The sequence below is a fragment of the Acomys minous genome (assembly GCF_964271855.1).
Source record: "Acomys minous genome assembly, chromosome: 1".
Lineage (NCBI taxonomy): Eukaryota > Metazoa > Chordata > Mammalia > Rodentia > Muridae > Acomys > Acomys minous.
The window spans coordinates 187,531,813-187,545,018 of record NC_140483.1 but is presented as its reverse complement, the minus strand read 5'-3'; the positions used below and the strand labels follow the sequence as shown (position 1 = coordinate 187,545,018).

The window sequence follows — 13,206 nt, the reverse complement described above, 5'->3', positions numbered from 1 at the left end:
GCAATGTGCTGTTAACAGTGAACATCTTGCACATGTGTAAAATCACTTCCTGGATGAGAGGGTAATGTAAAACACCTTTCTACCTCAGTTGGCTCAGGACACAGTGCTCTTTGAAATGTGACTTGCAAATAAGATGTCTTGACCTGTCAATATGTAAAAATGTATATAATCACATGTGTTCATACTTTAAAGAGGTGCACATTATATTGTCATGAATATTTATACTCAAATTATAAAGTCAAAATTAATAAGTTACAGAGTAATATAAAATTCTTAAAACATAAATGTCCTTTTATGTTCAAATATCATTTTCAGATTTTGTTGCTATCTATACATATCATTTTAAAGGCCTTTACAAACCTATTTATCTCTAACACAGTTGCTATGAAAAAGTCATTTCTTTGCCCAATAACTTATAAAATACTTTTCTCAAAGTGAACGACCATTCCTTGGTTACTCCTGTAGAAACCTCCTCACCTCTCGCCTGCAGCTAAAGACACTGAGTAGCGCTAATAGATTCTAATAAGCATTAGCGCTGGCTGGCTTGGTGTGCAGGTGTGTGACAGAGTAAATACATGCGGCTACATCAAGCCCAAGCACTTCAGCACCCGGAGGCCGTCTGCAGGACGGTAAAGGCTGAGAGTCGCACAGTGCACTCATCTCTGTTCCTCCTTCACCCACCCCTTCACTCTAACTTCATATGTATTCATCTATGATAATAAACAAATGAATGCCAAGCCTCCATTGACATGACTTTTTGTCAATATTATACAGAACTTAAAGTTAGTGGCAAATAAAAGTGCCTGGAAATTAAATATGGCACCACAATATGTCTAAATATGCTACTTTTGACATTCAAATTTGTTTAAAACGTGATGCAATAGTTCCTGACTCTCAGAGACGTCCTCTCCAATCTCCTCTCAAGAAGTAAGTCATTTCTCATCCTCCTCAGGCCTGGTCAGCACCAAACACTACAGAGAAGCTGTCAGTCCAAGTGAACTTTGTCCCAAGATCTTTAAGAAGAAGAAGGAAGAATCTTTCAAGGAACCACACAATAAAAAGCGGGGAAGGAAGCAAACAAACAAAAGAAAATAAAATGGCTGATAAGACTGGAGGTTTAGTCAAGGCGGATTACACAATACTAAGAAATATCAAGAACTACAAAATCTATACAAACAGACGGAGACTGAGCAGCACACTCTTCAGTGACCAGTGGGTCATCCCACTGGATGGAAGGAGCTTTAAGAATGTCTACATTTAAGTGAAAATGAAACAAACCGACCAGAACCTCTGGGATATACTGGTCCAATTTAAGAAGAAATAAGAAGGGAACTATGTGGGGAAGAAGTCTAAGTGGAGAGGAGATGGGAACAAGAGAAGGTCATGGGGAATAGGTGCCATGACAGCAGCAGGGAGGAGGACGCCACAGCTAGAGGGCAAAATGAAGGAAAGCTCTGCAAAGAGTCTGCACTGACAAAGCCTGAGTGAGTTTTAATACTGTGGAGAAAGAGGTTGGACTGTGACTACTGGGCAGATCCTTGGTGACGTCACCAGGGTGATCACTCCCGTAGGATCACACACTGGCATTACCAGACAACGCCACAAAGAACACAAGCACATCAACTCCAGCAATATTCAGTTAGTGCTCAATAGAATCAAAGTCGAAACATGATGACATGATCCTTATCCCCAGGATGTACACGGAACAATCCGTATAGTAATGCATTATGTCAAACAAAGCGTAGGTGGTTAACATGTCAAACTAGTTTAATCTGGAAATAAAATAATAAAAAGCTTAGCAATGAAACTCTTCAAAGATTTTTTTAACGCTCTACATATTTATCACTTACCTTCATATTTAAAATGGTAACATTTTCCAAGCAATAAAACAGGTGAATTTCTACTAAAATACGTCTTTGTTTTCAACACCCAACCTGCATGGAGAAAAAGAGGGTCCTAGCATAAGATTTCAAAGTAAAAGTCCTGCACTGTTTCTTTCTTTGCAGTTGACCTCAAGATATGAGTGTCACTAAGAATATGCATTTTTAGATGTTACAAAATATTTAGACAATGAAGCCGGGCGTGGTGGTGCACGCCTTTAATTCCAGCACTCCAGGAGGCAGAGGCAGGCGGATTGCTGTGAGTTTGAGGCCAGCCTGGTCTACAAAGTGAGTCCAGGACAGTCAAGGCTACTCAGAGAAACCCTGTCTCAAAAAACAAAAAACAAAAAAAATTTAGACAATGAAACAAAATTAGAGGCTTTTTTTCCCTTGCTATTTTAAATAAGTTTCAGTCTTTTAAACATAATCTACCACTTTAAAAAAAATGAAAAGAGAAGAAAGTGATTCTGATTTATTTTGACAGGCCACAATGCTCTTCTGGCATAAACTGAAAAGATAGGAACTCTACTCCTTTCTCCTTGTGCTAACTTCTGAGCATTAAGAAAACAAAGATTATCAACATTTTGAATTGTCTTCCATCTCAGATATTTTAAAGGTGCAAAGGACTTGAAAACCCCTGGAGAAGAGGAAAACCCATAGCAGGCCTGCCCACCTGGAAACACCGGTCTCTGATGTGACTGGATGTATACAGGTGCTTGGACATCCTCATCTGGGCTTTCAGCGTATGGTCCTCAGCCCCAACTGAAGTCACAAACCCTAATTCTCAGGTTTCTCCCTTCCCATCTGTCAGCAATGGGAGAGAGGTGGTGTTCTCTTTGGCATCCATGATGGCAGGTGCCATTCTGAATGTCTGGCGGAAGCCGAGGCCCTCTACAGTGCTGAGCAAGTGTACAAGTGAACAAGAGCCTCTGACCCCTGAGGGTGAGCGTCAGCATGGCACAGTGGTGCTCCTGGTCTCACACTATCATCTGACTAAAACGCCTCCCAGAGTCTCCATATATCTAAATTCTATTCCTTTCAGGGTGGTCTTTGGGGATGTTTTCCCCCTTTCCCACCTAAACCTAAATTTCCCCCTTTCTCCTAAACTCCAATAGGGCATGGGTATTTATATGTTGTGTGCACACCAGGAGATAGACTAGGGCTTTCTATATATTATCTTTTTAAAAATATTAGTTCAAAGCTCCAAAACATCAGCTATCTCCTTTCCCGAAAAGCAAGTTTTGCAAAAACTCATAAAAACAAGCTCAAGTTAAAAAAAAAAAAAAGCCCTTTCTCGCTCCCCGGCCATCTTGGTTGGGGATTGTCCCGCACCTAAGGCAGGAAGATGGTGGCTGCAAAGAAGACGAAAAAGTCTCTGGAGTCGATCAACTCTAGGCTCCAGCTTGTTATGAAAAGTGGAAAGTATGTCCTGGGATACAAACAGACTCTGAAGATGATCAGACAAGGCAAAGCAAAATTGGTTATCCTCGCCAACAACTGCCCAGTTTTGAGGAAATCTGAAATAGAATACTATGCCATGTTGGCTAAAACTAGTGTCCATCACTACAGTGGCAATAATATTGAATTGGGCACAGCGTGTGGAAAATACTACAGAGTATGCACACTGGCTATCATTGACACAGGTGATTCTGATATTATTAGAAGCATGCCAGAACAGACTGGTGACAAGTAAACCAGGAAAGTTTTCCTTTAATAAAACTTTGCCAGAGCTCCTTTTTGGAAAAAAAAAAAATCTTTAAGAAGAAACTTTTCACTTTCCCTATATCATTACTCTTTACCTACATCTTCTGGCCAACAGTCTGCAATCTTCCCTCAGAAAAGGAATCAATGAAGAATCATATAAAAAGAAACTACTGGCTGATCACAGTGCCACTTACATGGAACTCCAGTGCTCAGAGGGCTGAAGAAGATCATGAGTTCAAAACTAGCCTGAGCCAGATAGTTAGGGACAACCAAAGTTAAGTGAGACCTTATCTCAACAAAGAGAAGAATTGGGTATCTCAGGGGTACATACCATATGTTTTCTATATATAAAACTCACTATGTAGACCAGGCTAGCCTTGAAATCATAGAGTTTCCTGCTTCTACCTCCAGAATGCTGGGGTTAGGTGCATATGCCACTATGCCCACATTTCAATATAGTGTATCTGAGACTCTAAGCAATAATGTTCAGGATTATTTTCCACTATCTTCAAGAGACTCTCATCAGCACTGTCCACATTCCAGCCATAGTCCATTGTATAAAGTAAGTTTATACAATGCTTAAATCACAGCACTTACTATATTTCATGTTGTTCCAAGCAGATATGAACTTAGTTTTTAGCTTGTCGACTTCATCTGTTCCTGAAGCCTCCATATTCAAATTCTAAAGAAAAAGCCATCACTTGATTCCATTCTTTTGTAAAGTTCAATTTACTAAAAGAAAAAAAAATAAGGCAAATAAATAAACAGTACATATTATGTGGTGCCATAATGCTAAAGTTATTTAACTTTTCTTTCTTTCTTTCTTTCTTTCTTTCTTTTTTTTTTTTTTTTTTTTTGAGACAGGGTTTCTCTGTGTAGCCTTAGCTGTCCTGGACTCACTTTGTAGACCAGGCTGGCCTCGAACTCACAGCGATCCACCTGCCTCTGCCTCTCGAGTGCTGGATTAAAGGCGTGTGCCACGATGCCCGGCCATTTAACTTATTAAGTATAATTTAAACTGAAAATGAGCAAAACAAGCTGAGGCTGTAGCTCCGCTGGTAGAGTGCTTGCCTAGCATGCACAAAATCTGTGTGTAATTCCAAGCTTATTTTCAATCACCACATAAACCAGGACTAGTGGTGCACATCTGAAATCCCAGCATTCTGGAGGGAGAGACAAGAGGATCAGAAGTTCAAGGTCATCCTCAGCTGAGTAGTGAGCTCAAATCTGAGGCTAGCCTGAACTATAATGGCCTTGCTAAAGGAAGGGAGGAAGGAAGGAAGGAAGGAAGGAAGGAAGGAAGGAAGGAAGGATGGATTTTGATCATTTCGCAGACTTCTTCTAGAATATGATAGTCTATAAATATTTACTGTAAAGTATATAAAATAAAATGACCATATAACCAAGCAATAAGGACCCCAGAGCTCACAAATGAATACAATAAAGCACCTGAAACGCAGCTTTAATGCTTGCAGGAACACCCAAGGCTTCTCCATTTGTAGTTAGAGAAACTGACTGGAATCTGGCTGAAATGTTGGCTGCCATCAAAATGGCAACTTCCACTTCCATTAAGTAGTCCTTACTTTCATGTAACTATATCTAATCTTTTCCTTTGAAAGTGTGACAAGTTCTATATTATCTTCCTGTTTCAATACTGAAGCATTTAAAAAACAAGAAGGATGGCTTAAATTTATAACCCGAAGGAAAATTGAGATATATGATATAATCTGAAAGATGAACAAATTACAACTGTAGCCCTGGAGTGGAGTGAAGTTAAAGGGTTAAGGGAGTGGGGTGCACAGGACCTGCAGGCAACGATAAGCAGTGACAAGAGAATTAGATTCTGTGGGGTTTTGTTTCTTTCATTCTAACAACAGCCTGGAGGAGAAATTGGAAAAGTTACAAGTTCTCAAAAAGGAAAAGAAAAATATCAGTATTAATCATGTATTCAAATGGTGGGAGTCAATAACATAGAAAATTCCAAAAACACTTTACGTGGAAATGTCTACAAACTAAAATCTCTACCTGTGTAATTTATTTTTATTATTTAAATTGTTGACACCCAGATGACTTTTTTAAAACTCATAATCCTTTTGTTTCAGATTTGTCTGAGATTACAGGCACAAGCCAAAATGCTTAGCTAAGTCTCTTTTAAAATAACAAAATTAGGGCCAATGAGATGGCTCAGTGGGTAAAAGGTGCTTGCTACCACACCAGACAACCTGACTTTGATTCCAAAAACCCACATGGTTGAACAAAAATGACTTCTGAAAGTTTTCCTGTGACCTCTATGGATGTACTGTACAAACATACACTAAATGAATGAATGAATTAATAACCAAATTACTCAAAAACAAACTGCTGAGATGATAAAGTTAACACTGGGCTGGAGAGATGGCTCAGGTTAGGAGCACTTGCTGTTCTTCCAAAGGTCCTGAGTTCAATTCCCAGCAACCACATGGTGGCTCACAACCATCTATTATGTGATCTGATGCTGCCTTCTGGCGTGCAGGCACATGTGCAGGCAGAATACTGTATAAATGATAAATTAATCTTCTAAAAAAGAATTACAAAACATGTAACATTTGGTTTGGTACTAAACTCTAACAATATGACTAAAGTTGACTCAACTAAAGTAGCTCATACTGAAACCACGAAATAAGTAGATGGCTAGCCTTGCTCTCCACATTCTCTACACTTGTTTCTGACCCGCTATGCCCAAATTAATACAGTCCAATAAGCACACCAAGCCCACCAAAAGTAGAGATGATAAAGAAAATGCCGGAAAATGCTATGAGAGCTCTAGCCTGAGACCAAGTCATATCCATGAGATAAAACTTCACAACTGGGGCTGGAGAGTCCTGGCTGCTCTTGCACAGGACCAGGTGCAGGTCCCAGAACCCACAAGTGGCCCAAACTCCACACGTAGGAGACCAGATGCCCATTTCAGGCTCTGCTAGCAGTGTACATGGGGCACTGGCAAAACCCTCACACATATACATTTATTTCAAAAATTAAAAATTCCCAGGTGCTTTTCCATCATTAAACTCCTTATTTATCAGGCACTGGGAGTCTGTTCAGAAGACTGAAGTGCTGGACCGGCTGGCAGAGGAGAAAAGGCTTAGGGTTCAAAAAGCACTCGCCCAACTCCCTCTTTTGAAGAAAACTTACCTTGAGAGCTACTCTTTTGTTTTTCTGAACATTTTATTATGATTATTGTTCTTTAAAACATCCCAGTCAGGAGCTGGGCAGATGACTCCGCAGTTAAGAGCACTGTCTGTTCTTGTGGACCAGTTCCCAGCACCCACACAGTGGCTCACAACTGTAACTGCAGATCTGGGATTCAACACCAACTCCTAGTCTCCACACCGCACCTTCCTCAACCTCAGGCAAGACGTACACACTCATTAAATAAAAATAAATAAATCCTAAACACAAAAGTTCAATCACCCCGTCTCTGGGAAGGCTTTCCTTCTCTCACTTAGGCAGCTTCCCCAAAGCAGGAAGCTCACATCTTGGGTTCAACTGAGGGTTCCCTGCAGGTGATTTTGTCATCTGGCACCAACGCAGAGAACATGAAACTGATGGAGATGATGGAATTCAGCTTTTAATTGTCATCACTCATCTAGATGCAGAAAAACTTTACAATGAAGACATTACAAAGTCTCCAGTCAGATTCAGCTAGTCATGTACAAACCTCACCTTAATTAAACTCTCAGGGCAGCTTTGAGTAGAGGAAAACTACAGATCTCTTTTGTTAAATCACTAACGTAGTTTCACCTTAAAGTAGGGTGGGGCGAGGATACTGAGGTGGCTGAGTGAGTACAAGCGCTTGCTGGGCAAACCTGCAGGCCTGAGTTTGATCTCCAGGCCCCAAGGCCAACCCCCCAAAGTTGTCTTCTGACCTCTATAAACAAGCCACACACACACACACACACACACACACACACACACACACACACACACACACACACACAGTGATATTTTTTTCTTCAGGAAAACACTGATTATTTGTCTTATTATAAAGTTCTGATCTCCCCTTACCATCGCCATTTCCCTCTCCAGAAACTTCCCTAGCTGTTGTTTGCTTCAGGAAATCCCACTATGGAAGCCAGGCCAGCCAGGAACTTGCTACCCACCTTCGACCTCTTGAGTACTGGGAGGACAGCTATGTGCCACCCTGCCTGGCCAAGTTTTTAAAAATTAATTAATTGAAGCCAATTTGTGCAAGCTTCAAGGCAAGTTGCATGTACCTATGATGGCTGGCCTCTTTGGAAGCTGAGGCAGAAAAGCCACCGGGGCTAGCAGTTCAAGGCCAGCAGGGACTACTTAAGAAACCTTGATTTAAAGAAAGGTAAAATTATTTCATTAGTCTAGAAAGCACAGGTAACACCACATTTTCAGTGTGTTTCAAACCCTCTAGTATTGATGCCTGGCCTGACTGGCCTGTGTCAGGCTGATTCTATATAGCTGATGTTACAAACATCACACCGCTGGGTTTCTTCTTAGATGGTGCCAATGGTTTTTTTCTTTTAACAGTTTAAAATGTTATAGAGTCAGTAAATGCTTTCTCAAATAGATATTTGTAATGCCTACTACAACTGACTGGCTATCAGCTCCATGTCTGCATTTCTGACAAATCTTCTGTTTGGTTGTTGTTTTGGTTGGTTGGTTTTTGTTTCTGTTTTTGAGACAGAGTCTCTCTATGTAGCTCAGGCTGTCCTCAACGTCACAGAGTTCTACCTATCTCTTCCCTCTGCTGCTGGGATGAAAAGCATGTGCCACCACGATCAGTGACAACGACGTTTTTAGGATGGATGATCTCACGGGAAAGGAGATTACTCCAATTGCACTGCATGAATACATATTAAAGGATCATCCGGAGGAAGTTTACTCTTCAACTTTACTGTTAATGATGTGCACAGCAGAGAGATGACTAAGTCAAGTTCTTCAGCACAGCGCTCATTTTCAGTCATCTTTCTGTCCTTAACTATGAGCCAGGGCAGCTGATAGATTATAAACTGGAAAGTAAGAGGGCATTCAAGCCAAGGCCCTTGAGGACTCTTGAGGTGAAGGTAATCAGCCTCTCCCAACAGGCAATAGTTGGAATGTTTTAGCCACTGAGGATTTAAAGCCAGAAAGCTGTAGATAGAACCACAGGGAATGGCTGTACAAAGCACTTCTTCATCACGGTGTGCACACGCATAGGCCTGGGCTCCTTCCTCAACAGAGATTCTGTAGCAAAAGGAAATGTAAAAGTTGCTTCAGAATTCTTAAACTGTATTGATTAATACTGTATGGAAGGAGAGGGAGACAAGGAAAGGAAGAGCGAGGGTGGAGAGAGAAGTCAGGGACATGCTCGTGCTACAGAGCATGTGTGGAGGGGTCACAGGATGGTTTTTGAGGTCTGTTCTGTGGGTTCTGGGTCTCAAACCCAGATCAAGCATGCACAGCAAGCAGCTTTACCCACTGGCCCACATCACGAGCCCTCAGTTTGCTACACCATTAAATAATATGAATAGTAAAGTCTACTCTAAGTTTTCCACTCATCACCTCTTTTATGCTTGTATTTTAAGATGTTTTTATTCTTTTTAACTATCATACATGGGGTAGGGTAGTATGCACACACAGGGGCCTGTGGAGGCCAGAGGCATCAGATCCCCCTGGAGCTGGAGTTCCAGGCAGCTGTGAGCTATGCAGTGTGAGTGCTGGGGACGGAACATGCCTACATTTTTATTAATAAATGCCAATCCCTTATCAGCTATCATCTTTGCTTTCTAATCTCTCTCTCTCTCTTTCTCTCTCTCTCTCTCTCTCTTTTTTTTTTTTACTTTTTCAAGACGGGGTTTCTCTGTGTAGCCTTGGCTGTCTTGGACTCGCCTTGTAAACCAGGCTGGCCTTGAACTCACAGAGATCCCCGTGCCTCTGCCTCCAGAGTGCTAGGATTAAAGGCGTGTGCCCCCATGCCTGACTTCCATCTCAGTTCTTTATTTATAGAAATACTAACACTGTATCCACTTCCACTTCCCTCCTACATCTGCCAATCATCTATTTTTATGCTCTCAGTTTAAACTCTAAACAATGTAAATCCCCCTTAAAATGACATGCTTAATGTAAAAGAGGCAGGGGTGCTAATAGCTACACCAGCTGTCTCCTCTTAGAGCTAGGGGACAAGCTGATGGCACTAAAACAAAGAGAAAAAAAAAATCTAAATGCAAGCAGCAACACAAGACAAAGGGGACACGTATCCTCAGAACAAAGTCAGAACACAATGAAGGCCAAATGGCAAAACCAATAGTATATATAATAGCTTAGCCCCAAGAATGCATCTAGTAAACACTTTGAGGGTTCCTCACGTCCTCCACCTGAAAACATTATGTTGATACAGGTATTTCACAATGACCTAAGTGAAATGTAATATTTAAACATCATCTTAAATCCAAATGGTAGAGAGAACAGTACCAAGCAGATACACATTCCCACACACCTGTCCTGTGGCACCTGTGTGTGCCACCTGTACACACCTGTATTGTCTTGATCTTGTCTCTAATATATACAGTATTTACTACATTTTGATAAACAAATGTTATGTCATGACCTCAGTAACTTATGATCAATTCAAGTCAACTACAAACACTTGAAGATTTCACAATTTAAAAATGCAGCTTGCCAAGCTGTTAAATATTCAGTCTATCCATAAAAATCAACATTGTAAGAACTGAAGTGTACACAAATTTCCAGACTGAGAAGGAACTTCCAGAACATCTATTAACTAGAAGGTGTTAAAAATCATGAATAGCTCTTGATCACTGGTCCTGTCTAATACCCTCCAATCTGTCAGTGATTTCTCTTAACTGGTGGAGATTGGTCTGATGTATTCTGATGCTAACTGCTGGCTCGTAACATCTTGTTAGTGACCTGAACCTTCTTCCCTGATTGACTGAATAAATACACCTGGGAAATGCAGAAGGAAGGGGCTGAGTGATGGTTCCATGGGCTTTGAGGCAGAGAGAATACTGGGGGAAAAGGAGGAAGGAAGGAGGAGGAGGAGAATCGCCATGGGAGAGGAACAGAGCCACGCGGCCCAGAGAAGGGACTCTGAGGTTCCTCATGGAAAGAGGTGGAGAACATTAGCAGGTATTTTGGGACTGTGAGTGGGAGGTAGCACAAATAGAAATTATTAGGAGCAGGTGCAATGGGATGGAGAGTGGGAGTTACTGGAGGATGGCTTAGGAGGTAACATCTGCCTAGGTAAAGGCTTAGTCTAAAATACATCAGGTGTCTGTGTTTTCATTGATTGTTAACAGGTTAGAAAATACCGCCGTAATAGTAATTATCCTAATAATAAATATTTCTAAATTAACCACAACACTCAACTTCCAACTCCCAATTCCTTTAACAGATCAGAAGGCTGTAGACTGAAGACCTAATCACAGTGCTGCTGAGGGGGTAGAAATGGGGCAATGGCATAAGGCTGAAACAGTGGGAATGACAACATGGCAAGAATGGGTCATGCAGGTATGCACACACAAGACAGAGTCCTGAATAACTCAGAGACTTGCAATCTGTCTAGGAAGACAACGGTCATGCCAACAGAAATGAGAAACCAAATGGAGAAGGCTAAGTTTAAAACAAGGTATACTGGGGCTGGAGACATGGCTCAATGGTTAAGAGCACTGGCTGCTCTTGCAGAGAACCCATGTAGTTCCCAGGAGCAACATGGCATCTCACAGCCATCTATAACTCTAACCCCAGGGATCCAACACCATATTCTGGTCTCCAGAGGTACCAAGCATGCATGTAGTGCCACACATACAGGCAAACACATACTCATTAGGTAGGTAGGTAGATGATAGATAGATAGATAGATAGATGAAGATGATGAACAATAAATAAATATAGATAGAGAGATAGAGAAATAGAGAGATTTAAAATGAAATAAGACAGTGAGTTTGGAGTTTATAAATAATATGGATAAACTCTTTCACTGATCACTTTTGCCAAGAAAGACTCCACTGGTAGTAACTACATACCATTAAACACAAAATATCATGCTCATTCACCAAATATTTGAGAAGCAAGGCACTAAGGAAGACAAATCAAGCCATGAAACTCAGGTCCTGCCTTCACCTATTTTTATATGCCAATGGCATAGCACTAAATGGTCATGTATCACAACAGAGATACAAAGTGTGATGGGAGAAATGTCCCCTTACCAGTGACAGCATCACACATAAATAGTGTCTCAGGACAAACACAGCTACAACTGCACTGGTCAGACACAAAAACACACAAATGCATCTTTCTATTCTGAACATAATGCAGGAAAACACTACATATAGCACTCAGAAATGTGTTAGTACCTTCAACAATTGTCTATTGTTAAAGAGTAATGCTTGAATTGTGTCATCACTCCACAGAAGAGCATTGTTTAAAGCATTAACCAACACAGTCGCTTTGGCTTACAAATAGAATTTGTTGTTGAGGGTTTTTTTGTTTGTTTGTTTGTTTAAATCAGACCCAAAGGTTTAAATCTTTACAAAGGTAAAAATAAATAAATAATAATAATAAAATCTTACATGTTCTTCAGTGGATATAACTGCTCCTGAGTTCTCAGTAACTACATACTATGATCAAATTTACATTATGTCTATTTTAGTAGTTTTATAGATAATTGATTTTATAATCTATTAAAAAGTAGTTTACTAGACCTATTTTAAATTGATAATATAACTTTGAACACAATATCTTTAATGGAATATAGTCTAGAGCCATAAATCACACACTTGAGAGATGCTCAAGGAAAAAGCGTATCTGTATACCTCTATGTACATTTGTACTTATATATGAATCAAACAAGCAAAGTTAGAATGTATAGAGATGCCCTATTTACTGCCAAATCTCAAGTCAAAAAACAGCAATAAAGTCTATTTAATAAAGTACCATTCGTTGTCTTAGCTAGGGTTTCACTGCTGTGAAGAGACACCATGACCATAGCATAAAGGTGGCTTACAGATTCGGAGGTTCAGTCCACTCTCGTCATGGTGGAAGCATGGCAGCGCGCGTGCAGACACGGTGCTGGAGAAGGAGCTTAGAGCTCTACATCTGGATCTGAAGGCAGCAGGGAGAGATAGAGAAAGAGATAGAGATAGAGATAGAGATAGAGATAGATAGATAGAGAGAGAGAGAGAGAGAGAGCGAGAGAGAGAGAGAGAGAGAGAGAGAGAGAGAGAGAGAGAGAGAGAGAGAGAGAGCGCAACACTAGGCCTGGCTTGAGCATTTGAAACCTCAAAGCCTGCTCGCTGCGACATATTTCCTCCAACAAGGCCATACCTACTATTGTAAATGGTTTTAGTATGTCACATGTAGATTCAAAACAGATGCCAACATATTTCCAGATGCCTTCACCTACAGCTCCACACTTCTGCATTCAAAGACTACCAAAAGAATATTTGTGATATTCAAATATACTAAACTCAGGAGGCAGAGGCAGGCAGATCTCTGTGGGGTTGAGGCCATTCTGGTCTGCACAATAAGTTCCAGGCCTGGCTACATAGTGAAACACTGCCTTACATACAAACACACATGCACGCGAGCGCGCGTTAAAGCAATGACACAGAAG

General features: G+C 40.8%; 2 protein-coding genes across 6 annotated transcripts in view; one reads left to right on the top strand and one right to left on the bottom strand.

Annotated features, from left to right (window-relative positions):
- Nucleotides 1-13,206, bottom strand: part of ATG4C (autophagy related 4C cysteine peptidase) — a 51,143-nt gene that overhangs the window by 33,343 nt on the left and 4,594 nt on the right. For 4 of the 5 annotated variants that reach the window (XM_084777201.1, XM_084777200.1, XM_084777203.1 and 1 more), the window contains exons 2-3: nucleotides 4,182-4,316; nucleotides 1,851-1,934 (exon numbers count right to left, since the gene is read on the bottom strand). In XM_084777201.1, coding sequence (XP_084633327.1) covers nucleotides 1,851-1,934; nucleotides 4,182-4,257 — 160 coding nt within the window. In that variant the 5' untranslated portion in view covers nucleotides 4,258-4,316. Of the gene's footprint in view, nucleotides 1-1,850; nucleotides 1,935-4,181; nucleotides 4,317-7,980; nucleotides 8,820-13,206 lie in introns of all 5 variants that reach the window. The other variant, XM_084777202.1, reaches the window with a different exon arrangement.
- LOC311593340 (large ribosomal subunit protein eL30-like) lies at nucleotides 3,166-3,614 on the top strand. The gene has a single exon (XM_084774545.1). The coding sequence runs from the start codon at nucleotides 3,226-3,228 to the stop codon at nucleotides 3,571-3,573; it is 348 nt and encodes a 115-aa protein (XP_084630671.1). The 5' UTR covers nucleotides 3,166-3,225; the 3' UTR covers nucleotides 3,574-3,614.

Coding starts and splice junctions, on each gene's coding strand:
- LOC311593340 (XM_084774545.1), top strand. CDS start 3,226: ATGGTGGCTGCAAAGAAGACGAAAAAGTCTCTGGAGTCGATCAACTCT.